At 45.2% G+C, this 25,409-nt stretch overlaps 1 protein-coding gene across 3 annotated transcripts in view; it reads right to left on the bottom strand.

Moving 5' to 3' along the window:
* The window catches only part of ABLIM1 (actin binding LIM protein 1), a 155,886-nt gene that overhangs the window by 84,606 nt on the left and 45,871 nt on the right, over positions 1-25,409 (bottom strand). For all 3 annotated transcript variants that reach the window (XM_070432210.1, XM_070432208.1, XM_070432209.1), the window contains exons 3-4: positions 19,162-19,345; positions 16,816-16,925 (exon numbers count right to left, since the gene is read on the bottom strand). In XM_070432210.1, the coding sequence (XP_070288311.1) occupies positions 16,816-16,925; positions 19,162-19,345 (294 nt within the window). The remainder of the gene's footprint in view (positions 1-16,815; positions 16,926-19,161; positions 19,346-25,409) is intronic.

Here is a 25,409-nt window from a genome sequence, read left to right as displayed (position 1 = left end):
CTAAACATTTGCTATTAGTGTCATTTCCACGATTATCCTGGTTATTAAATCATTTTTAGAGAAGTTGCATCTTTAAAAGAACCCAGAAGAATGTAAATTGGTGCGTCCTTTTTAGAAGCAACTTAAACATCTCCAGACATTTAACACCAATGTACCCAAGGAAGTGACAGAAAGCGCTGTGGGCAGGCCGGCCGAGATGTCCCCATGAGAGTAGGAACAGCACCGCGGAATAAAGCCATGTCCAGGCAAGGCCACGGGTGCACAGACGGCTAAACACCCCTCTCCTGACACATCGCGACGGCTGCTCATTTACTAAGGACACTCCTAACCACTCCACTTCCCTCCTCCCAGAAAAAGAAGACGCCCAGTCACTGCCCTGCTCCTGCTTCTTGACAACACTGCCCCCCAGAGCTGCTCCCGCTCCCGAATCCTCCCTAAGTTACCCAGCACAAGCCCAAATCCTAGACAAGGCTCCAAACCCGCCCCCGGGTGTTGTCTTCCTGGCTGTAGTTTAAGTAAACCTGCCTGCCTTCCTTCCTTCCTTCCTTCCTTCCTCCTTCCTTCCTTCCTCCCTTCTTCCCTCCCTCCCTCCCTTTTTTTTTTTGACTACAGATGTGTAGAATTTCTAATGATCTCTGGTCAGTAGGTAATAATGTGCCTTTAAACTCAGCAATTTCATGTCTAAGATTTCATTCTACAAATAAATTTGCAAAAGTGTATGTGTGTGTTCCCTCAAGAATACATAGGCATTCCCCAAAGCACTTTTGTAAGAACAAAACTGAAAATAGCCTAAATGGACATTAATGAAGGACCAGGAAATTAATTATAATATAGTCAATAATGGAATACTGTGTGCTGTTAAAAAGAATGAGGTAGATTTGTTGTGGGCATGGAAAGATATCCAAAATTGAATAAGTAAACAAATCAAGCTGAAGAACAGTATGCACAGCATGAGCTCATTAATAGAAAAATAGTAAAAAAAAAAAGTATGCGTATATTTGCACACATGCTTGTATATGAACAGAACAATTCTTTAAAAACACATAAGAAATCATAAAAGTCCTCAGTGATGGAGGACTTCACTTTTAATGCCACAACCTCTATGTTGTTTAATTTTTTTGCCATGAGAATGTAAAAAAAAGAGTAAATATTTATAAAGTTAAAAACATATCTGCTATATGTTTAAATATTTCAGATTAGAATCTCTTTACATATAGCTTATTGTAACCTGCGTGTGTATCATATGGTCACAAAGCATTACATATTTTTTTTAAAAGCTGGGATTTATTATTATCCCAGCATCTCACCAAAAATCTTATAAAGGAGATCTCACATCTAGTAGTTTATTATAAAGATAAAACAGAAGACTATAATATGTATTCATAAATACCGTTTTTTAAGGTTAGGAACACAGTATGTACCTAAGATGAATTGGTGGTTTTTAATGCAAGCTGAACTCAAGTGTTCTATTATTCTAATTAGATCATTCCCACTAGGTGGCAGTAAAGATTTAAAATAATAAGGAAGACTCTGGTTGATTACATTTTTTTAAGTAGAAAATAAACTTTAGAGATGGCTTTTCAATTCTACAGCTGAAGACAGTTGGGTTGAGAGTTTGCACAGCTGTTTGAGGTCTCCCCCTGCACAGAGCTGAGGTCTAGGGAGATGGAAGATGCGGATGGTGAGAACATGGGCTATGGAGGGAGATTTGGACACTAACCCAGGTAAACTACTCTCTCTAAACTCTCACTGCTTCACCTGGGAAATGCTAACCTACTTCCTCAATTGCTAAGAGGGGAGAGACCCTGCATGGTAAAGTGCTTTGCATAACACTCAGAACTCTTGGCACAGGTTGGGCATTCAATGTGGTTCCCCTTTTCATCGTAGGGGCAGAACTGGGGCTAAAAGCCAGGTTTCTCGACTCTAAGTCTTGCTGTCCTTACAAGCACACTAACACCCAGATGCCCCAGAGCTCTGAGCCCATCTGAGAGTAACAACAACCTCTCTGGTCATTCTGCACCGAGGGCTGTCGGTGAACCAGGCACCATGTATACTTCACAGTCACTTAGTCCCAGTGCCTGGCAGTCTCGAAGCTTCCGGCTCACAGGTGGTGTGCTTCTCAGATTCTTCTGTCCTGCCGTGTCCCACGGAGGGCAGATGTCCTGCGGCTGATTTTCATAATGGTTTACAGAGAATAGTCACCGAATGCTGAATGCCTATAGCCAGGCAGCTGGGAAGGCTGGGCTGGAAGAAGAGGCTGCGATGAGCCTCTGCACCCCAAACCTTAAGACATAAATCAAGCAAGTCAACCGAGACCACCTCCTAAGAAGGAGAATACTGGCCACTCCGCTGATGCAAAGGATTGTGGTGTATTCCTCAGCCGCTGCCCGTGCGTTCCTCTCTGGACAAAACCAACCATCTTCTCCGCTTAAGCCTGATGTCATGGGGGCGGGGGGAATGGGAGGAGATGCAGGGACAAGGAGATTCGTGCTGGATTGTTCACCGCTCCACGCTCGTTCCAACGGGGCTCCTTTATAAGAACAACACGTCCTGCTCTCGATCCGCATGCTTTTCAGCTGTTGAGAAAATTGTTTCCACATCCCCGAAGCAGCTGCTGATAAATATAGAAAGCGGGCGATTGGCGCGGGAATTCGGCCCAAGTCAGGAATAGGTGAGTACGGGGCAGCGTCAAGGAAACCAAACCCTCTAGCCACTCGCCAGTATCCTATCAAGGACGAATCATCACCAGATGTGAGGAAAGAAAAAACCCAACCGCAGCCTTGAACACATCATCGCTGCCAGCCTTTCATTCTCGACACCAGGAGCCAAGAGCAAAGCAGGGACTGGCTGCTCACGGCCAAGTTAAACCGGCAGCCAAGGCCGCACCTGGGTCCACGTTCCTGTCATTTTGTACATAGGGATCCTGCCAGTCTCCTGGCTCCTTTAACATATCTTTTGTTTGTTTGTTTGTACATAGGGCCATGGACACCTGGGCTGCAAAAGTATTTAAATTGAAGGACATGACAAATGGCCTCAGGAAGGAAGCTGTCATCAGCTGGGCGGCACTTAAGCCCGAATAGCTCTGTTCTGTCCGCCCTCCTAGACTTTCCCCTTGGGGCAGAGTGAGGGCCAGAGGAATGTCTTATTCGATGAAGCTGCCCTGTGTGGAGAAGGACACGGAGCTCTAGAAAAGGAGACGGTGTGGCTACCAAATTCCCATTCATCCCCCCTGCCCAGGCCCGCATGCTCCGTCACCCCTAGATCCGAAATGAAGGTGGAAACTGCCGTTTGGAGGAAAAGTCTCCTCCCATATCTGGATCAAAGCTACCAGAATACGGAAGGAGACTTTTCCTAGTGTCTGGGAATTTGGGGCTAAGGACTTAGAGCCGGAGGTGGTGATACACAGCCCATCTGCCAAGGAAGGGTGCTAGGCATGTCCCTGCCAGAAGGACCAGGATAGCAGAATCTACCCGAGGCTCTCCACCCCTATTACCTCTGCAGCCAGACATTCAAAAAGGCATAGAGAGAGTCCGCAGGGAGCCGTCCACACCACAGGAGTGAGGTGGGGTCCCCTCCCCGTTGCTGTGAAGGGATCAGAGGACCCTGAGAGAAGAGACGGGCCTCCTGCCTCCTACCAAGATGTCTACTAAGGGGTACGCTCAGGCCCCAGGGTTGTGATGGGATCCCAGAGGAGCTTGGTGTTAGGTTCTTGGGATGGGTAGACTGGGGTGTCCTGGAGTTGGAAGCCTTCAGGAACAGCAAGTCTGGAGCCTGTGGAATCTGGGCAATCTGAAAGGCAGGAAGCCTGCTGGAGCGCCCCCTGCTGGCAGGCTACGGAGAAGACAGAGTGGCAGTGGTGTGGGTGTCCACTGTCTGGCTCACTGGGGATGCCTGTGCGTCCTGTGGCTGGTACCCACCCCGATCATCCTGAACGCTGCCTGGCAGGGCTGGGGACCTCATTAGGAAGTGGCAATGAGGAGACCGAGAGGGAGCAGGGCCTGAGCTGGGGAGCAGGGCCTGAGTTGGGAAGCGGGGAGGGGATTTGCTATAACAAGGTAGCCAGAAACTGCTTGCTTTTGCCAAGGAATCCAAAACCCACCCCCTGAAAGATGTCTCCAGAGAGTGTCAGCTAAAGAGCCTACTGACACCAGCTTTACAACACCGGTTCCCTTCTTCGCTGAAACCCCTCCCCCTGCCTGGACCCAAAGGGCCCATAAGCGGCACAGGAAGGGGTAAAAGGAGAGGCTGTGCCCTCTCCTCACTGCAGGTCTTCAGTTTGGGTTGGCCCTGAGCTGGGGTTAGGGTGCAGCTCTGAACCGGATGTGAGAATCAAGTTTTTAACCAGGCTGGACTTTTAAGAGCTAAAAAAAACCAGATAGCTACAGGAATCCACCTAAGATATTATTAAGGGTGGGAAACGGAGCACTGAGAGAGGATAATACTGTAGCAACAGGAAGAAATGAGATTCTTGCTTGTTTTGACCCATTCTATATACTAACTGTGCACCAATCCTACACACTAACTGTGAGTAAAGACTTTGGAGGCAGAGACCCGGAGTCAAATTCCAGCTCTGACATTGAACTAAGGGACCACGGGCACGCGAGGCAGCCACTGGGCCTCAGCTTCTTCATCCGTAAAATGGGCTGGAGAGACGATGTGGAATCACTGAGCAGAGTGCCAGGCACATGGTAAACACTCAGTGCCTACGGCTCTCATGGTTGTAATAATCCCATAAATCGGACATTTCCTCTTCCCCTTCACAAAGAACTACAGCCCGCTGCCAGCCTCTGGAAAGGCATTTTGGTTCCACAATCACTGTCAGCATCATATGAACACTATTATTGTTGTTACTCAGCTTTTAACTTGTGAGCGGTCTTGCACTTCCGTGATCTCTGTCCACTTAGGGCTCCCACTCATCTGAAAAGGCCGGATTACTTGCCTCTTACAGATCACAGGACACTTGAGAACCAGAGGGACCCTGAAGACCATCTGATGTAAGTGCTTCCTTTTATACTCTGGAACTAAGGCCCCGGGTGGACGCGGGCTTTGCACAGGCCACGGGTAAGCAGTGTCCTGTTAACCACACAGAGGGCAGCCCCTGTTCTCAGGTCACGTGAACCCAGGCCGCTGCAGCTCGCCAGGCTGCTGTGGGTTAAACCTCCAATCACAGGCTCACCTCCCTGGTCAGTGCCTCTTCCACTGCCAATGGGAAAAAATGGCCGCGATGGAACCTGAACATGAGGTTCCTTTGAGGGTAAAGACTACCTAAGCAGAGAATCATTGTGAAAATGGTGGAAATCATAAAAGGAACCAGAGATGCTGGCTGAGATACTGAGGTGTTAAAAATGTCCACAGGGATTGTGAGCCAGTGTAGAGTGTTTCCTGTAAAATTTAAAAGATTAAGAATAAAACATATAATCAAGTGTATTGAAATAGTTGCCCATGTAAGTTCCAGAAAATGCAAGCTCTCCCCAAAATCCTCTTTTTATAAATAAAAAGTCTATTTGTCACCAACAAAGATGAGCACATAAGTTCATAGCCATACATGTGAACGAAAAATAAATAGAAACGAAGTCACTTCAGAGTTAGGCTGGTATTAATAGAAAGTGGAATAAGGCTTTGGAGACCCTATAAAAGATTCAAGTGCTGTCCTTTTAATAGACTGTTAACTAGAGGCACTTTATGCCTGGCCAGGACTCATTCCAGGGAGCTTTAAGGAAAGCAGAAAACGAATGTAAATTCCACGGCTTGGCTAACTTGAGGTCCTGAATTTAATGGCATCTTATCTTGTCATTCAACTGTTCCTCCAGGGCATGGATTTCTCATTATCTTGTGTGATAAAACGGTGACGCCAGAAGGCCAGAGAAAGCTGCTCTGTCCAAAAGCCAGAGAAAGAAGGACCCAGAGAAGCAGGACCTGGATGCGGGTCAGACTCCGCTAGGTTGACAAGCTGCCTTCAACACAGGTCAGATCAGCCTCTGACACGGATTCCGTCATGGCAAGCACTGTTTGGGGCACAGAGTGGCTGCCCACGTTCCACAGGACAGACCTCCCTATTTGGCTGGGTTTCCATTGCTCCCTGGGGTCTAGAGGTCTGTTGCCACCTGTCCTCATCCTTGAACTGACTGCGTGCACCTATGTTACCAGCCTGGCCTTTGTTGTAGGCCCTTCAGTTTGCAACCCACGGATTAAAAAAAAATCCTTATGTTATGTTTTATAAGAGTTGGCTTAGAGTTTTAACATCTTTAAGGTATAAAGGATCTGGGTATTTAAAAATCTTTCCTTGACCAAAAAGACCACATCAGTTAGTAGTGATAAGAACATCGATCTAGCAAGGGGATGTTGTTGAAGGCTGTTTTCTTTCATCTTCATCTGGGCCCTTCAATATTGTCAGGTCCCAAACCAGACATGTATGAGCTGACAAATATGGACTGGCCACAGTCCATTTTTTAAAGTTTTAAATTTATATATATTTAGAGAGAGAGAGGAAGGGAGAGGAGTGATAGAGATAGAAATATCATTGATCAGCACCTCCTGCACTTCCCCCTACTGGGGATTGAGCCTGCAACCTGGGCATGTGCCCTGACCAAGAATGGAACTGGTGACCTCTTGGTTCCTGCATTGGTGCTCAACCACTGAGCCACACTGGCCTGGCAAGGCCACGGTCTATTTGGAAAAAAAACTATAAACCACGCCATTGAAATAAGTCCACAGATTTCTTTTTCTTTTCGTTTCTTTTTTTTTTTTTTGCATGTCATGGCCAATACCCAGGTATGAGGTCACCATAAGAAAGGATAGAAAAAAAAAAAAGGAAAGAAAAAGAAAAGATAGGTAGAAGGCAAAAGGAATGTGAAACTGCTAATGTGTTAGGCTAAGCACTTTTCAAGAGTGAGCTTTTAAAAGTCCTTTTTTTAACTTCTGAAATTCTATGCTGCTATTAGCCAAAAAAGCAATATGGCGTCACAAGACATATTTTGAGAAGGCGGGTAGAGGGGATTAGAACGTTCACATAGATGCAATGTATTCGCCACACTATGGCAAAGGGGTCTCAATGCTATAAATAATGTATATCTCACATTCCCTGAAAATGGCCAGAATTATTGTAAATGGTTTATGTGCTGCGGAGTCTGTAACCTTGAACCAGATTTTCCACATCACCCTGGCCCCGCTGAGGTCAGTTGCTCACTTTGCTGTCCTGATGGTCACGCTGGAAACATTGTAGGCCAGAGCAGCCTCTGACCTGCTATTTTAAGGAAGGTTCTTCTTGTCTTTGGAAGACAAATACTGCACAACAAACAAGTTTTCATGGGCCATAGCAGCAACAGATGATTAGCCCTCACCAGGGCAGATGATGGCGGGCCCAGCAGCAGCCATTGCCCAAGTCCTCTCTAATTCCATATGTGACCAAAAAAATCCTATCTTTCCTTTTAAAAAAAAATTAAAAAATATTTTATTAATTTCAGAGAGGAAGAGAGAGGGAGAGAGAGAGAGAGCGAAACACCAATGATCAGAGAGAATCATTGACTGGCCGGCTCCTGCACGCGAGCCTGCAACCTGGGCATGTGCCCTAGACCAGAATTGAACTCAGGACCCTTCAGTCCACAGGCTGATGCTCTATCCACTGAGCCAAACCGGGTAGGGCTTTTTTCTCCTTTTAAAGAGTATATATACTTATAGAATTTCAGTTAAGTGGACATCCTGTATACTTATAGAATTTCAGTTACTTTGCTCATCATATTATAAATACAGGCCATTTACACATTTGAGATTTCCAATTCTGATCCTTAAACCAGTACTCTCAGAATTCTGTTAGGAGTACTAGGGATTCTCAAAGTCAAGACGCTCTCTTCTTTAACCAGATTGGTGTGTTTTTCTCCCATATTCTTGACTAGGATCTGAGTGGGAGATGAAAAGGAGCCAGACTATTTGCCTTTCCTCTCTTCATAATTGATTATGAAGTTATTAATCAGGAATCCCATGGCTAATGCTGCTAGGCATGGGGGTGAGCATCAAAGCAATAGCCTTGGTACCAACCCAAAGGCATTAGAATTGAGAGCCTGAGAAGCTCGTCTAATTAGCTGTGGAGGATGGCTTTGGCCCACAAACATGCCTCAGCACTCAGGGCTGAACTCTGCAACTGATTCCCACGGGCCGATGGGGGCCTGCTTGCAGCAGGGTGAGCGGTAGGGGTGCCTGATATACAGTAAGAATGCCACCTATTGAGAGTATACATTTATGGAGCAGAACATATACTTTAAAAAGGATGCTGAAAACTTCAATATCTGCTGAAAGACAGTATCTACTGCCTTGCAAAAGAATCTCTTAAACAGCCTCTCTTCCATTTCCCTGAACAACAAATAAAAAGAGTAACATGCCTGTATTTCCTCAGGATGCAATGGAGAATCTTTGATGGGAAATAAAAAATATTGGCATAAAACATTAATACTATTTTGTCATATGCTCTAATTTTCAGGTTTAAAATCCCATCAAAGGAACTCTGTGTGTGTGAGTGTATGTATAGGTTCACCCACGTTTTCAGAACTAAAAGAAGAGTCTAACGTATGGAATAAACATTATCATAGTGAGTACACTCACAACTTCAAAATTCCTTTTTTCTTAAATATATTTTTTATTGAAGAGAGAGGGAGAGAGAGATAGAAACATCAATGATGACAGAGAATCATTGATCGACTGCCGCCTGCATGCCCCACACTGGCAATCAAGCCCACAACCCGGGCATGTGCCCTGACTGGGAATCGAACCATGACCTCCTGGTTCATAGGTTGACGCTCAACCACTGAGTCACACCGGGTCAACTAACAATTTCAAAAGCGTAGCTGGAGGGCAGGCCCAGAGCATCACTGCTTTTCGGGCCCGTCCCCTGCACTGTCGTCTGTTTTGTCCTTTGTGGCTGCTCAGCATCATTTCTGATGATGCAAACATCACGGGGATTGTCCCGAGATTAAAAGTAGGATTCTCTTTTGACTACAGATGCCACCAGGACAGCAAGAGGAAGGTGGGAAGCGATGAAAACAGAGCCAAGCACCACCCAATCGTGGGATGCTCTCAAAAAAGGCCCTGTCTAATGCAGCCTCACAGATAGTGATCTCCAGCCTGCACGGGTGAAAAGTTCCAGCCGAACCTTCAGTGGGCAGGGCCTTCTTGCCACGGGGCCAATGACCACTCACGCTGCACATGGCTGGACCAGTGCTTCTCTGTGGGCTTGAGCAGCTCTCCTTTCTGCTCACAATGTGTAATCCAGACGTGCCTTGCAAACACTGTTTGCTATCCCAGCTACCCCTCAAAAGGGCAACTGTAATACATACTTCTGCAGGAAGACAGACTAATGTGTCCTAAGCTCAGAGCCTGAGTCCTGAGCACTTCTGATCCGTTTCTGGACAGGGTTGGGAACATCTGGGGTCAGACTTCCACCAAGTGGTCCTCTACTCAGTTTATGGCCAGGTGGCAAAGGGGTGTAAAGAGAAAGGAAGAATGGGAGAATGAGCAAACACGGAAGGAAGAAGGACGGGTGCCCCCGATGAAGGCTGCCACCTGCAGTCACCTGGGGCATTCAGTGGTGCCCATGCCATGACCCTCCACACTGCGAACCCTGGTGGACACAAGCCTGACAGCTCGCAGGGAGCTCAGAAAATTGGCAGCCACTGCTTTCAAGATTCGGGATAGTCCTTAGCAAACCCTTCTTGAAACTGTACCAAGACCCCGACACAGAGACCCAAACAAATCCTTGTACAAGCATGTTCACTGAAGCACGATTCACAACAGCCAAATGGGGGAAATGAACTAAATGTCCATGAACAGACGAGTGGATAAAGAAATTGTGGTCTACCCACACAATGGAATATTGTGCAGCCGTAAAAAGGAATGGGGTACTGATAAGCACCACAGCCTGGATGAACCCTGGAGACATTATGATAAGCGGAAGATGCCAGAAAGAAAAGGCCACCTATGCACAATTACATTCACGACATATCGAGAATAGGTGATAGAGAGACAGAAAGCAGGCTGGTAGCTGCCCAGGCTGGGAGAAGGAGGGATGGGGGGTAAGTGCTTAGTGAGTATGGGGCCTTCTTTTGGGGAAATGAAAATGTTTTAGAACTAGACAGAGATGGTGGTTGTATAACACTGTGAATGTACTAAAATGTTCACTTTAAAGCGGTTAACTTTGTTATGTGAACTTTACCTCAATTAAAACAAATTGAGGAGGGAGGTGGAGGAGGGTATAGGGGAAATTGGTGGTGGACGGAGACTTGATTTGGATGGTGAACACACAATACGGTGTACAGATGATGTGTTGTGGAATTGTGCACCTGAAACCTGTATAGTGTTAACCAGTGTCACCCTAATAAATTCAATAAAAAGGGAAAAAATCGTAACTGTAAGAAGATTTGTCTTGCACTGATTTCCCTAATTTACTTGTAAACTTTAACCGGGTGAAGAGTTCCATAATTAATCTTTAACTGGCTATGGTCACCCAGGGTGCACGGGCTCTTGCCAAAGAGGAAATCATGCTGGAATCCTACGTCAGTGTCTCAGATTCAGCAGCCATTAGCAAACATCAGCTCATTCGCTCTATTCCAAAGACGGAAAGAAGAAAAGAAGGGTAGAATGTCAGTTTCGGTACTTTCACCATGTGACCAGCCACTTAATACATATTCGGCTGAAGGTCATAGCAAGGGCAAACAGCCATGAAACTCCCGTCTGTAATGAATGAGTCTTTTATTTTATAACATTGTTATTTTTTAAGTACTTTGTTTTGGTTTTAAATAGGTCATACATACACATGGTTAAAAAAATTTTTATTTTGTACAGTAAAAATAATTTCCTTTCCTTCCTATCTCCTAGTGACTCCCTTCCTCCCTGCTGGAGACAAGTGCTAATAGAAATTTCTCAGTATTTTCCTGGGACAATCTATGCAGCGGTTCTCAACCTGTGGGTCACGACCCCTGAAAATACATCCTGCATATCAGATATTTACATGACGATTCATAACAGTAGCAAAATTACAGTTATGAAGTAGCAACGAAAATAATTTTATGGTTTGGGGTCACCACAACATGAGGAACTGTATTAAAGGGTCGCGGCATTAGGAAGGTTGAGAACCACTGAATATAGGAATATACAACTACTAGAGGCCTAGTGCACAAATTCGTGCCTGGGTGGGGTCCCTCGGCCTGGCCGGCGATTGGGGCTGATCGGGGCCATCTCCACCAGTCCCGATCAGTCCAGATCAGGGCCAATTGGGGCCGATCAGGGCTGGCTGGGCCAGGGGGAGAGACCATGGGAGGTTGGCTGGCCAGCTAGGGGGAGGGACCACGGGAGGTTGGCCAGCTTTGGGAGGTTGGCTGTGGGAGTGCACTGACCACCAGGGGGCAGCTGCTGTGTTGAGCGTCTGCCCCCTGGGGGCCAGTGTACGTCATAACGACCAGTTGACCGGTTGCTAGTCGACTAGTCGTAATGGTCACTTAGGCTTTTATATATATATATATATATATATATATATATATATATATAGAGAGAGAGAGAGAGAGAGAGAGAGAGAGAGATGTATACACAGCAGTTCTTTGAATAGCTACATCTTTACTGCCACTGAAAAATTAAAAATAAACTGGGGACTGACTGCTGTTCCAATCATTAACATTCTAGTTTTACTGATAAGTGTTTAGAAGGTGTGGGTCTTAATACGTAAGAGGCATATCTGGTGAAACGAAAATAGCAAATAAAAAAATGCCATTAACTTTCCAGCCACTGAGAACACTTTTGAGATCATCCATGTGCTGTGTCACTCTGGGATCTTTATGTCTGACTCATAGTTGTTATAGATTTCAATCTGAAATGCCTGAATATAAATGGTCCTTACTGCAACATACCTTGTCTGTTTGCAGTAAACCTCTGCCTACTATGTAAATCCTAAATCCCACTCCTACCCAGTAGAGCAATATTGGAACTGCCACGCCAGGGGCTGGCACCCTAAATGCCCAGAGAGGTGAGGCCCCCCTTTAATCTCACACTCAGAGGTGGGGAAATACATTCCCTGACATTGCTACTTTAAAAAAAAACAATGTGATTCTGTCACCAATAAATTTATCTGAAGTAATAAACACTTTCCCTTTTATGATACAGGGGGAAAAGCTTATAAAAAAGATGAGAGTCTGGCCAGTGTGGCCCAGTGGTTGAACAATGACCCATGAACCAAGAGGTCACTGGTTCAATTCCGAGTCAGGGCACATGCCTGGGTTGTGGGCTCGACCCCCAGTAGGAGGCGTGCAGGAGGCAGCCAATAGATGATGTTTCTCTCTCACCAATGTTTCTATGTCTCTATCCCTCTCCCTTTCTAAAAAATCAATAAAAACATGTTGTTTTTTTAAAAAAAACATGCACATGACTCTATCAAAAATAACAAATTCAGACCAAGTGGAGCATTTGTCCTGATACCAGTGGGAGTTCCAGTGGCGGTCAGAATAATGACAGTGCTGTACAGAATGGGGAGAGAGAGGAAGATGGGTTTGGATGTATTTGTGCGTGGGTGTTCCCGACGCCAATCCACCCAACCCACGTGCCATCAGACACTAGTCTGCCACCCTTTGAAGTGGAAAGGGTGATTGTAGACAGCAGCCCACTCGCGCTCAGGTGCCTGAAATAGACAGGAGCAGCGTAGGAAATGACAATCCAAGCCCTATTCCCCACACCCTAGGTTGTCACACACAGACTCCCCTGCACCCATCTCCTTAACCCCCGGGAACCCAGTCCTGCCCTTATAGGCGAATTCATGGAGAAAGGAGTTGAATTAAGTTTTAGAGAAGAGTGTGTAACCTTCTGGTAGAATATAATGTCTCCAGGGCATACATTTTATTTCTAAAGTATGGATCAGCTAGACATAGGCAATTGATTTTGTTATTGATAGTAAAAGCAATCTAATTAATGCTCGCCACAACCCTTTGAGATAACTTACTATCATCTCCGTGTTATAAAATGGTTATTGCTTATTGAATTCAAATTGCATTAGACTAGAGGCAGCAAGTTTTAATTAATTCAGGGGCAATAATCCATAATTGAAGTTGTTTGTTCCTATGAATAACTTCCTGATGGTTTCCATTCATCCAATCTTGCTATAGCAGGAGGCAGCGGTGCGGGTAAAAAGTGCACAGCCCTGCAGGAAGGACACGTGGATCATGTGCCAACAAGTCAGGTCACCGCTCCGAGGATCCGCAAGCCCCAGCTTTGAAAATCAGAGAGCGATACCTACATGGTCAAATCAATACCAGGGACGGTAATGGCCTCTGGCGCCGGACGGCTGGGGTTTGTGTCGAGACCCACCACTTAACGTCCGTGTGAGCTTGTGCGCATCATTTAACCTCTGTGACCCCTGGTCTCTTCATCTGTGAAAAGGGGATAGTTTTCACTGGGTGGTGATGAGGATTAAATGAAGATTTGTAGAGCAGTTACACAGTGCCTGATCCACAGTGAGTGCTATGTGGATGTTTGTAGGGAAAATAAAACAGAAAGGTTAGAAGAGCAGGAGCAACGGAAAGTGCACCTCTACCCAGGAAGCTCCAGCTGAGACGATTTCGGATAAACGATGACTTCTGTCGGCCACACTTCGCTTCCTCTCTCCCTCTCACGCTGTCTTCACCTGCTCCTCGGTGACTACAGAAAACCAGCCCCGGGATGTGAAATGAAATGGCGGTTCAGAAGAGCAAACTCATTTTTCAAAGGACATCTCAGAGGAAAAAGAGGCCCGTGGCTCTCTGCTACATTTCATCGACTCTGTGAACATTATCGAGAGAGAGTTTCATTCTTGCTTTTATGTAGGAAGCTTTGCCATTTTAAAAATTGAAAGAAAGAAAAATGACTCAAAGGGACATGAGGATAGTTTTAAAGAACCAGGCACCTCTTCAAGAACTGCAAGTAGCAGCCAGTGTTTTCTAATCACGCTCCAGTAAATTTCAGAAACTTGCTGAAAACTCCCCTGTGCTAGTACTCGCGTGCCTGCCTCGTCGGCGTCTAGTGCATGTGTGTATCCACATAGAAGAGCTCCCTTTTTGGCAGACATCCACGCCCACATGCCTCATAAATGCTATTTGAGTACTTACCTAAATAGACAAGGACTTGTTGGAAAATAACAATGAACTGATCAAAGCAGTTGCATAGGATTGAGATTTCATCCATGTGCAAGGGAAAAATATGATTTGTTCTAACAATTTGCACATAAGCAACAATTATTATATCTAATTAGAGATGTGATGAATTTGAGTAGGATACATTCTTACACTTAAAATTTTTATTCCTTTTAAAATATATATGTATTTTTATTGATTTCAGAGAGGAAGGGAGAGATGGAAACATCAATGATGAGAGAGAATCATTGATCGTCTGCCTCCTGGTACCTATGCAACTGCTTTGATCAGTTCATTGTGCCCTGACCAGGAATCCAATCGTGAGCATCAACCACTGAGCCACACCAGTTGGGCTTTATTCCTTTTTTTATGCACATAACATGTATGTCATATAAAAATAGAAAAGAGGGATAAAGCAAAAAGAACAACAACAAACAAACCAAACACTTTAATAAACATTGGAATAGCCATTTTGGTAGAACTGTGACTAGGACACAGGATCCTGAATTGCATGGATGGAGAGGACGGGAAGCCTTTAAAAATATCCCACTTTTGTTTCTCAATCCAAACCGTGAGGAATGTCAGATGAAACAAAAGAGAGCGCTCCAGACCAAAAAGCCAAGGACATGCCCCTAATCCGGCCTTTTAGTGGGTAGCGTGAGTATGCCTGCTGGCCTCAATTTCCCCACCTATCAAGAACGATAGTTGGACTAAAGGACTCCACAGAATGTGAGGACACGGCCGTTCCTATTATAGGCCCATGGACATGATGCTCTTTCTCACCCTATCCTGGGACTCATAAAATCCTTTTTAAAAAAATCTTTATTGTTGAAAGTATTATATATATATATGCCCTTCCCCCCCACCCCCCAGTCTTGCTATAGCAGGGAGGCAGCTGTGGCAGGTAGAAAGTGCACAGCCCTTCTACAAATTCCCCCACATAACCTGTTCCCACTTTTTTCAGCTCCCCTCCCACCCCCCACCCCAGGCCTTCACCATCCTATTGTCTGTGTCCATGAGTTAAGCATATACGCATACAGGCTCTTTGAAATCCTTTTTCTTAAAGACTTTGAAGAATCCCCCCTACGTTGTTGGTAATGTTCTTTCAAAGCAAGCCCTCCCACACAGTGGGTGACTAGTCCTACCCCAGGTCACCTTCCCGATGGCCTGCTTGGGATAGAGCAGGTAAGGACAGTGAAGGACTCAAAATCCTACTAGGGTCTAGGCCTGCCCTGCTCTGTAGCCATGGCTCCACCCAGGCTGCTAGTGTTCCTCCGCCGGGCATAGACATCCTCCTGCGAAGGACCCAGCCTTGTCGAATAAGGTGACTAACACTTGTTTTCTTCTTCCCTCCCAGTGGCCAAAATCCAATTTCTATGCAAATGCTTTGGTCAGAACATTCTTCTTTTTAACCGGTACCAGGATTCTTCTCCGTGAACAGGAAGATTTGGACTCGCTGTTATGAACGGCATAGCATTCCTCCCAAGGAGAAGTAGCTGATCTCATTCTTCTGTGCTGAGACCAGCAGGGCATAAAGGCGTTTTTTTCCCCAGGTCTCCCAAGGACTGGCAAAATCCACCGAAACCAAGGCTGATCTCTCGCCCACGTCCTCACGCCTCAGGGGAGAGATGGCGCTAGAGCTTCCTTGTCTGGAGCCCAGAGTTCAGAATACACCTCAAAGGTTCACTCGCCTACTCACCGTTATTTACCAGAAGGAATCGTGCAATTGACCACTATTTTTATTTTGGGGAGGGTGGTTTTCTTGGGATTCTCACAGATCAGACAAGCCCTTATCCTAAAGAGTTACAAATTCCCCTAATTGACCCCTATCAGTGCAGCCCGTTAGCCTTTCTCTTCCTACTTCCAATTTCCTCCCATGTTAGGTATTTTTGTGTACCGTATGCATTTATTGTCTATCTGCTGCCACCAGAAAGCAAGCTTTTAGAGCAGTGGTTCTCAACCTTCTGGCCCTTTAAGTACAGTTCCTCATGTTGTGACCCAGCCATAAAATTATTTCGTTGCTACTTCATAACTGTAATGTGCTACTGTTATGAATTGTAATGTAAATATCTGATATGCAGGATGGTCTTAGGCGACCCCTGTGAAAGGGTCATTCGACCGCCAAAGGGGTTGCGACCCACAGGTTGAGAACCGCTGTTTTAGAGGATGCCGACTTTGTTCTGTCCACACCTATGTCACCAAGGGGAACAATACACATCACAGGTACCCAGCAAATTATCTATCATCCAACGGCTAAATGTCAGAACCCCTCCAGGTGAATAAAGAATATTTAAGGGTCAGTATAAATCATCTCATTAGCTTTAGGCCCAGGAGATAGTTGTTTAATACACAGAGACATCAATTATATCGCCACCGAATGCTCTCCCATCTCCACCTCTGAGACGTGAGATGGCATTTCCAATGTGAAGTTTTATAACTCCCTGTCCCTCCTTTACTGTCAAAAGGCACAATTTAATGTCCAATTCTATTTATGTCTTGTTGCAATAAAGGAGATGCTCTTTATTGCATGGGTTGCAATCAAAGCTTCATGTTTTACAACTGGAAATGCCTTAGACAGTATTACTCTCAGCCCCAGCTAAGTTTCACTACAAGAAAGACACCCGCCTAAGCTACCTTTGAGCCACGAGGAACCCATGCCAACAGGGGCTGGGACACTTACTGCCGGAGCAGGAGGCTTCTTTAGGGCTGGACGACATCGGCTGGGCACAGAGTTGACACAGGCAGTCTCTCCCGTTGAACGTGACGCGGTCTCCGGGTGGAAACGGGCGCCTGGGGGACAGAAGGACATTGCTTGCAGGTTATCCCAGCGATTTCACTCCTGTTCCTTACGCCTCTGCCTGCTGCCCTCCGGTGCCAAGTCCTTTCTTGGAGAAGCACCAGCCCAAAATGTCTGAAATGCCATCTTAACCAAGCCGGCCAGCTGGACACGGTCCAAACACACAAACGTGCCTCAATTTGAGAAGGGAGAATGTGCTGCGTCTGCGGGCACTCAGACAGTAAAGGGAATGAATGAGTCACCTCTGCTCACTAGTCGGGGGATGTTCCAACAAGTCGCTCAGCGGGGCGCACACAGTAAAATTTTCCAAATGGAAAACCCTTCATGAAGAAACATTTCAAATGCCATACATTCCTGTTCAGGCTTAAGGCCCCTCCCCAAGAGAGCTGGTCACAGGTCAAGCGTTAACGCTTTCAGCTCCCAAGACCTCTGTGATAAATTCTGCTGATTTAGACTTTGTCCTGGACATCTGAATGGGCGATGTGAATGGATCATTGTGGCGGGTGGGACCCAGTTTCTTGTGGAGAAATATGACAATGCCATAAATATCTGTTTAAAAATTACTACTAGTTTCTTTCCAGAAAGAGAATATCCTTTCCCATGAGACAGTCATCAATAACAGCACATTTTGCACAAATACTGCCTTCTGCATCTATGGTACCAGTTTCTTCTGCAGGCAGATAGCATTTTGACAAAATCATGGATGAACAGCCATAGGTCAGTTTCCATGCCTCCTTACTTGCGCTAGGCCAGTGATGGCGAACCTATGACACGTGTGTCAGAGGTGACACGCGAACTCATTTTTTTGGTTGATTTTTCTTTGTTAAATGGCATTTAAATATATAAAATAAATATCAAAAATATGTCTTTGTTTTACTGTGGTTGCAAATATCAAAAAATTTCTATATGTGACACGGCACCAGAGTTAAGTTAGGGTTTTCCAAAATGCTGACACGCCGAGCTCAAAAGGTTCGCCATCACTGCGCTAGGCCAAGGTGCCAATTATCTTCATTCACATGGGTTTTCATGTGTGATTGTCTCGAAGGGAAATGGGGAGCTCACAAGCAAAACAGCCCCGCACACCTGGGTCAGAGCGATTACTTAAGGACAAAGTCAAGCTTCTTGATGTGAGTTTTGCTTTCACAACTGCCATCCCTCCTGAAGTCGCCCTTGGGCTGCCTCACAGTGGCAGTGAACTGTGAAATGTAATACACACACAGGGAGTACATTCGAAACTAAGACCATGCCACCTGTGGCTTGGTGCCAGTCACCGAGGAGCGTGTTAAAGGCTCTACCCCCAAGTTTTAGAAATGCTGAGTTGTGGTCGCCTCTCTTCTCAGGGTTCAGTGTTCCTTTCCATTGTTCAGATAAGGCCCAGAGAGGGTCAGCGACTGGCCTGGATGGATCAGCTGGGGAGGCCAGGTGACAGGCAGGTGCAGGGGATGCCCACCCACTCAGAACCTCCTTATGACAGGAGTCAAACCCAACTTAAGTTCTCTAATGTGTAGCACTCACCGCAAAACAATAAAAGCACATTTCCCACCCACACTTCAGTTTCCTTCTCTCTGACTGATCGTTTTAATCAAGTGAAGTTAAGATTTACGTTGTAGATGATAGATGACCAGGAGCAGGGATTGGCAAACTTTTCTCCTAAAATACCAGCTCATAGATATTTTTTTGTACTTGGTGGATCATATGATTTTTGTCACAACTACTCAACTCTGTCACTGTAGCTTGAAAGCAGCCATACATGATTCATCAACAAATGGGTGTGGCTGTGTCTCAATAAAACTTTATTTACAAAAACAGGTATTAGGTCTAATTTGGAGCATAGTTTGCCCACTCTTGCTCTATGAGACTACTTTAAACACACACACACACACACACACACACACACACACACATGCAAGAACTTCTACTTCCAAAGAAACTTTATCTTTCGAATCAGTTATGTCATTTCCTCCCAATGTTTCATTGCTCAAAACCTTTTGAGACCTAGAGCTACTTTCAGACTTGGTTTCAAGCCACTCAATATGAGTCTTACTATTTAGTAGAAGACACCATAAATCACTTTTTGACAAAGACTGCGAATACAGTTGAAAGATAAACGAATCTAAGGACACATCAGAAAAAGGAATATTTTAAGACTAAGCACAATTCAAGACTCCAGGGGGCCATCCCAAGCCTCGGCAGCAGAGCCCAGCACTCTGCCGGGAAGCCCTCACTTACTTGCAGATGGTACACGCGAAGCAATTGGGGTGGTAGGTCTTGCCCAGGGCAGTCACCACCTCTCCTTCCACGAACTCCCCACAGCCATGGCAGCGTGTCCCATACATCCTCTGGTAGTCCAGGGTGCAGAGATACTCCCCGTTCTTTATGAAGAAGCCACCTTGGGCCAGGTCACAGCCGCACACTGTGGAAAGACAAGTTCACATCCGGTTATGTTGTCTGTCCAGCTGCTGGGGCAGTTGCCCTCTGCATGCTGTTCACTTACTCTATGATCTCAGTGGTTTGGGCTTAGGGGAGGGGACTGGTACAAAGAGCTATTTATTGTTGGGCTCTGATCTCTCTCTTGCCTCCCTCCCCTTTAGTTTCCTATCCTTTGGGAGCGATGCAATATCTCATACCAGTAAACTCCATTGGCCAGGTCTCAATGACTTTTGTGGTATTTCTAAGATTCAGAGATAATCAAACGGTCTTGGATGGAATGATACTCTTAGTTCATGGTGTCTTAAATATGAACCAAGCTGTCCCTGGCAATGCCATTTAGGAAAGGTGCCTACTGCTTGCCCACACAACTGCTTTGTTTGAGCCAAGATTGTAACTGAGCTGAGTAATAAATTCCCACTCTATGAAAAGCAGTAGCTGAAATGTCCAATGTCTATTTTTTCACACTCTGGAAATACTTTCTCATAGCTATGGAAAATTCAGATGTTTAATTTTCTCTTTGTGCAGTAAATAGGAAAAGCCAATTATTTATGTATTATAGAGTGAGAGATAAAAATGAACAGGCAGAAGAGGAGAGAGAAGGGAACTTGCCCAAGAGAAAAAGATCGTTCAGGACATTAATACATGCAAAAGAGGGTGCTTCGCTGTGTCTGGATCCTGGTGTCTTCTTTCAGGGCTGCAGCTGTGGGTTACGGAGACGGGGCAAGGAAGCAGGTCCTGGGATGCCAGGGGCTGGGGCCCAGTGTCCATGTTCAGACAAGACCAGAGAAGGTCACAGTAACTTGTCCAAAACCAAAGCCTCAGGCGGCCACTGCTGAAGGACTGGGAAGCTACAGCCAAAGCTGGAAACCTCCAATCTTAACCCCCCAATTCCCAAGGTTGCGTGATGCCTGTACAATCACGGGCCTTAGGCCAAGAACCCAGGATGCTTCTTGGTTATTCCTGCAAGCAGCTAACAGGCACTCAGTTGGGGTATGAAGGAGGTGAGTTCAATCACTAAATTGCTTGCCTACTAGAACTCTTTCAGGGTCCAGATTACTTCCCATGACTCATGAACACACCAAGATGAACTCATGTTGGCTACAGGGACATTCTGACGGAGCTAACTACTCCCCCACCTTCAGTTACCAGACTTCACTAATTGCAAACGATTAAAGATAGTCAGGGTGACGTAGAGCCTACAAGCAAGCTGTCCACTGGGGATCCATCAGCCTTTGTTTAGATCAACAGTCCACAACTATGACCTCCTTCTTTGTGATTTACAATCAAGTAACCCAAGATGATAGCTGAAGTCCATCACGCCTGAGAATGACCACCCTATAAATACTACTGTGATCACATTACCTGGAAAACAGCTCATTTACCACCTGCTGCCTCCTCTAACCTGCCAGGGTCCCCACTGTTCTCACATCTGCTTCATCCTTACCAAATGGGGTTGAGGGAATGCAAATATGGACTAACCTCATCCTGCCTGCAAATTCCTTCAACAGCAATAAACATAATCTTGGGTGGGGGGAAGGGGATTATAGAATATCTCAGAGATTTTTCTTCAATATTCTTCTATGTACATATCTTATTTTCCCACAGGGTGACAAAGCACTTTATGGGTAAGAGTCCTCATCTTTACTTCTTTTGATCCTTCAATCATGCTGTCTAAGGTAACACTGGGAGCAATTTTTGAGATAAGTTGAATTGAGCTCAACTTTGACGGGTTCCCCTGGATTCCAACCTTCAGTGACATCATTTGCTCTTCCAAACTTTCTTACTTCTCAAAGTCATGAGAAGTGAAAAAAGAATGCATTTGAACTACTATTAATTCCCTTTATTCTCTCCTCCAATCCCCACAAATTTTTTTTTATTAAAGTTGGTCGGTTTTATATTAACAGCTTAGCAAATACTTTTAACTTTTTTAAAGTGCTTTTGAAAATACTCTTGCACAAAGCAAAACTTTCACATCCAAGTGATCAAGAAGTCTCAGTAAGATCAAACTTCAGTAGAGTTTTTTATTTTTAAAACTATTTAGATCTTTAACTTTGGGTGCTCCACTTGTCTTTGCTTTAGTTGAAAATTAACATATGCCCAGGGAAAAGCAGAGATCCCTTTCATTAAAAATTATATATATCTGCCAATGACAGAGATTAATTGCTTCCTTCTCAGTGACCAATTATTTAAAACATGTGCGGCACACAAGGCCCCTCTGAATCTCACTGCTTTGCCATCACTAAGGTGTGGCTACCACAGCCATCTGCCTTGAAGATGTTAAGGTCTTGAATTAATTTACTGAATACTATTAACTAGTTAAGTAGAAATGTGTACATCTAAGCAATTTGATGTAGAAGCTGTGATCTTGTAGCAGGCACATTTAAAAATTTTAAATCTTAAAGAAACAATAATAGGAGCTACCTGTGTTATAAAACTTTCAAGGAACAAAGTACAGGGGTGTCAAGAAAGGATGAAAAGAGAACAGGATTTTCGTGGCATCAACAGGGCTGCAGTAGCAACGATCTCATCAACCTTCTAAAAGCTGCAGTTAACACTGCATGTTGCAACGAATCCACGTTTAGGAGAATAGGAAATACTTAAAACTCTGCCCAAAGGCCGGCTGGGGGTAAAATGCAGAAGACATTTCCTTCATTGGTATCAGAGACTGAACACCTTTGCTGGGCGCCCACTCTCATATGTGTTTTCACCAATTCATACCACCAAGAGAGGAAGGGACATGACACAGCCACGATCAATGTATTCAATTTAGTTTTGAGCAACACAAGAATTTTAGTTGGGGGCCAGGAGTCTTAGGCGGGTCCTTTCTTCTCTTTTCTAGAGCAAGTGCCAGCTGGTTAGCCTGTCACAGGGCAAAGGGAGTCCTTCTGTTCAGGGAAGTGGAGGCTCCAGGGCTGGGACCTGTGTTACACCTGCTGTTTCCAGTGATCAGGGCCAGCTGCTCCAGAAGTGCTACTTGACCCACCTGCCTGGGCCAGCTCGGTCCCTGCTCCTCCCAGGCACTGGAGCTGGGGGTGGGACAGACGCAGGGCATGGAACTCAGAAACACTCCCGGGCGGATCGGTCCTGTGATTACCAAAGATTTCCCATCCTCTTCCTCCATCCTCTACTCCAACTCCATTTTAAAATAATTTTATCTCATCCGAGATGTTATTCTACTTATTTCCTCAAACTCTTTGTTCATAGAACATACTGAGGTAGACTTTCACATCGTGCCTTCCCAGACCACCCAAAATTCCACGGTGTGTGGGGTCTCCTTGAGTCAGTCTTTGGTCTGGAACCCAGGGCAGTCTGTTTGAAAGCATCAGGCACTGAAGCTCAAAAGAGCCACACCCTGCAGCCCAGAGCTCAAAATAGCCCAACAGAGACTCGTAAACAATAACGTGAGGGGGCAGCTTCCCGCCAGAAATAACTATTTGCTAATGTGTCAGCCTGGAAGCTAATGCTAACCCTCAAAAAACATGTTGCGATGGTTTTTCACATTAACTTCTCAATGCCCATACATTTCAATGACCTTTCCTGGGAAAGAAGATTCCGAGAAGCCCAAACAGATGGCAAAAGCGGGCCCCCAACGCAAGGGCTGTATTTAACTCGGAGCCTGAATTTACAATAACAAGTGGAGAGAATTGGTTGGAAGGGAATCATTTTGGCATCTCTTTTATCAATAAAATCTTTGACTACGTACTAAGCTTGTTTTTAACACTAGTAACACTTCATGGGCAAACAGTATTAATTCTAAACCAGCTAAAATAACAAAGAGATCACCCAGAATGATATCTCTCAACGTCTTCTTTTTTTTTTTTTTTTTTGCCTTCTAAGATTTGGCCCATAACACAAAAACAGGTATTAATGTCTTCCATGCCAGCAGATTACTTCAATAACCAGAAGTACCAGGCACAGGGCTGCCAACGTGCACAAGGAGAAGTAAGAGCTGGCCATGTTCATAGGACCTTGCTTACCCCAGGCAGACTTATCTCAAAGTAGCCACACGTTGAAATTTTGGGTCCAGAGGTATAATTTGAGTTTTTGTTTGTTTGTTTTTGTTAATACTCACTTGAGGATATTTTCCCATTGATTTTTAGAGAGAATGGAAGGGAGAGGGAGAGACAGAGAGAAAAAAAACATCAATGTGGTTGACTCCCACACTTGCCTCGACCAGGGCTGGGCAACCGAGGTATATGCCCTTACCGGAATCGAACCCACGACCCTTAAGTCACAGGGCAGCAGTCTATCCATTGAGCCAAACCGGCTAGGGCATCCATTGGTATATATTATTCAGATCTATCTTCTCTCCAACCCCCTTCCCTGTTCGGTCCCCAGAAAGATCTGCATCATGTTTCTTTGCCTTTTATGAACTTCCAGGCTCCCAGGAGGCAGCCTCAGTGAGAGCTACCTGTGTGTCTATAAGCTGAACTGAGAGAAAACAGATGAAGGCACAGACGCAGTGCTCTTTTTATCAGAAATCACGGAAAGCAGAGAGCACGGTGTCTATTAACCCTCCTCACGGGTTCTTTACCTCTAGTTTCTCTCCTGCCCAACCTCCCCTGCTCACCTCCTGAGACCACTTTATCAGGTGGCTCCCCTGCTCTGCTCTGCCAAATGCTTTGACCTTGCACATGAGGCCCCTCATCTTCCAAATGTTCATGTCAGTCTTCCTGAACACCCCACCAGCGCTTTGCTCCAATCAACCTGACTTGCCACCCCCTGCCGGACGGACACCTCCTCTCACCTCCTGCCCGTGCCAATCCCACCCAGCCTCCCTGGCTGCACTCAAGTTTGACCTCCTGATGAAACTGACAGCTTCCTCCAGTTCCCCAGCTCCGATTCCTCAGGGCTCAGAACAGCTACTGACATTCAACTCATATTTAATATACGTTGTCTTGTACCTTATACTGCCCTTGTGATTTTCTCTTGGTTTCAATGCAAGTTTATGAAAGGCAGAGACAACTTCTTATGCCATTTTAGATCTTCTACAATACTTAGAGAGATGGCAAATTATTGCCCCTATCCCCTCATTCTGTATCGCTTTAAACCAGGCTGGTGTCCGGACCGTGTGAATGGGGCCAAGTTCCTTTAGCTCAGCATAAGGAAAGGGCATTTGGGCATGACTTTGAGCCAGCAATCCTGTCTTTACTTCTGAAAGTACCCAGTTGGCATCAAGATAGTCATGCCAAGGTAGGAACTCTGCCCGCCGCCAACTTCTTGAGTCTTACTAAGATTGAACTTCCTGAGCCACTGGAACTGACGGCAACTCAACAACTCAGGTTCACAGGTGCTACGTAGGGTCAGACAATGCCCTACTTTGTGTTTAGCAGAACCGAGAAGGTCCTGATTACAGAGAATAAGATTGCAACTGGTTAAGTGCTGCATGATTGAAGGTGCATGGAAAGAAACTAGAATGGGATCACAGGGTAGCAACGGGAATAATTAAAGGGCTGGGAGAAGGGACTTAAAGTAGATGAAATTGGGATTAGACTGAAGAAAAAGAGGCCAGGGTAATAAAAGGCTTCGAGTATATGGTGGGTTATTTTAAGGAAATCAATAATCAGCTCTTTTCCATTGAGGGAGGGCAAAATGGGAAAAAGTTTATTTTACATGTACCGAGAGATGTAAGTTAGAAAAGCTAACAGACATACCACAGAGGTGACTGCAGGTGAGAACAGCTTTCTGAAAGAAGCTGTGCCCATTGTTCTCGCAATGATGAGAACATCAAATTCATCATTTTACCACTTTGAGTTAGTTCTTATATCAGATAAATCAGATAATATACTTTTACTTTAAACAAATATCTAAATACCGGAAACCCTTAATCTCTATATTCAACCCTCCACTTTTCATCCATTTTACTCCATAAAATCCCTTGCATTTTATAAACACATGTATTCTACACAGAATGATCATGACCTGTTAAACGTCTTACAAACCCAAAGGTGGCAAAAGTGGAAAAGTGCTCTGATAGCTGGGATGTTTCCCCCAACCCCTTCACAGAACTCAATCTTTAAAGAACAATTCTTGAAGAATATATTGCA

This window comes from Myotis yumanensis, unplaced genomic scaffold (assembly GCF_028538775.1).
Source record: "Myotis yumanensis isolate MYYU_CA2020_CCGP unplaced genomic scaffold, mMyoYum1.0.hap1 SCAF_13, whole genome shotgun sequence".
Taxonomy (NCBI): Eukaryota; Metazoa; Chordata; class Mammalia; order Chiroptera; family Vespertilionidae; genus Myotis; species Myotis yumanensis.
The sequence above is the reverse complement of the archived record's forward strand: the minus strand, read 5'-3'. Positions and strand labels throughout refer to the sequence as shown.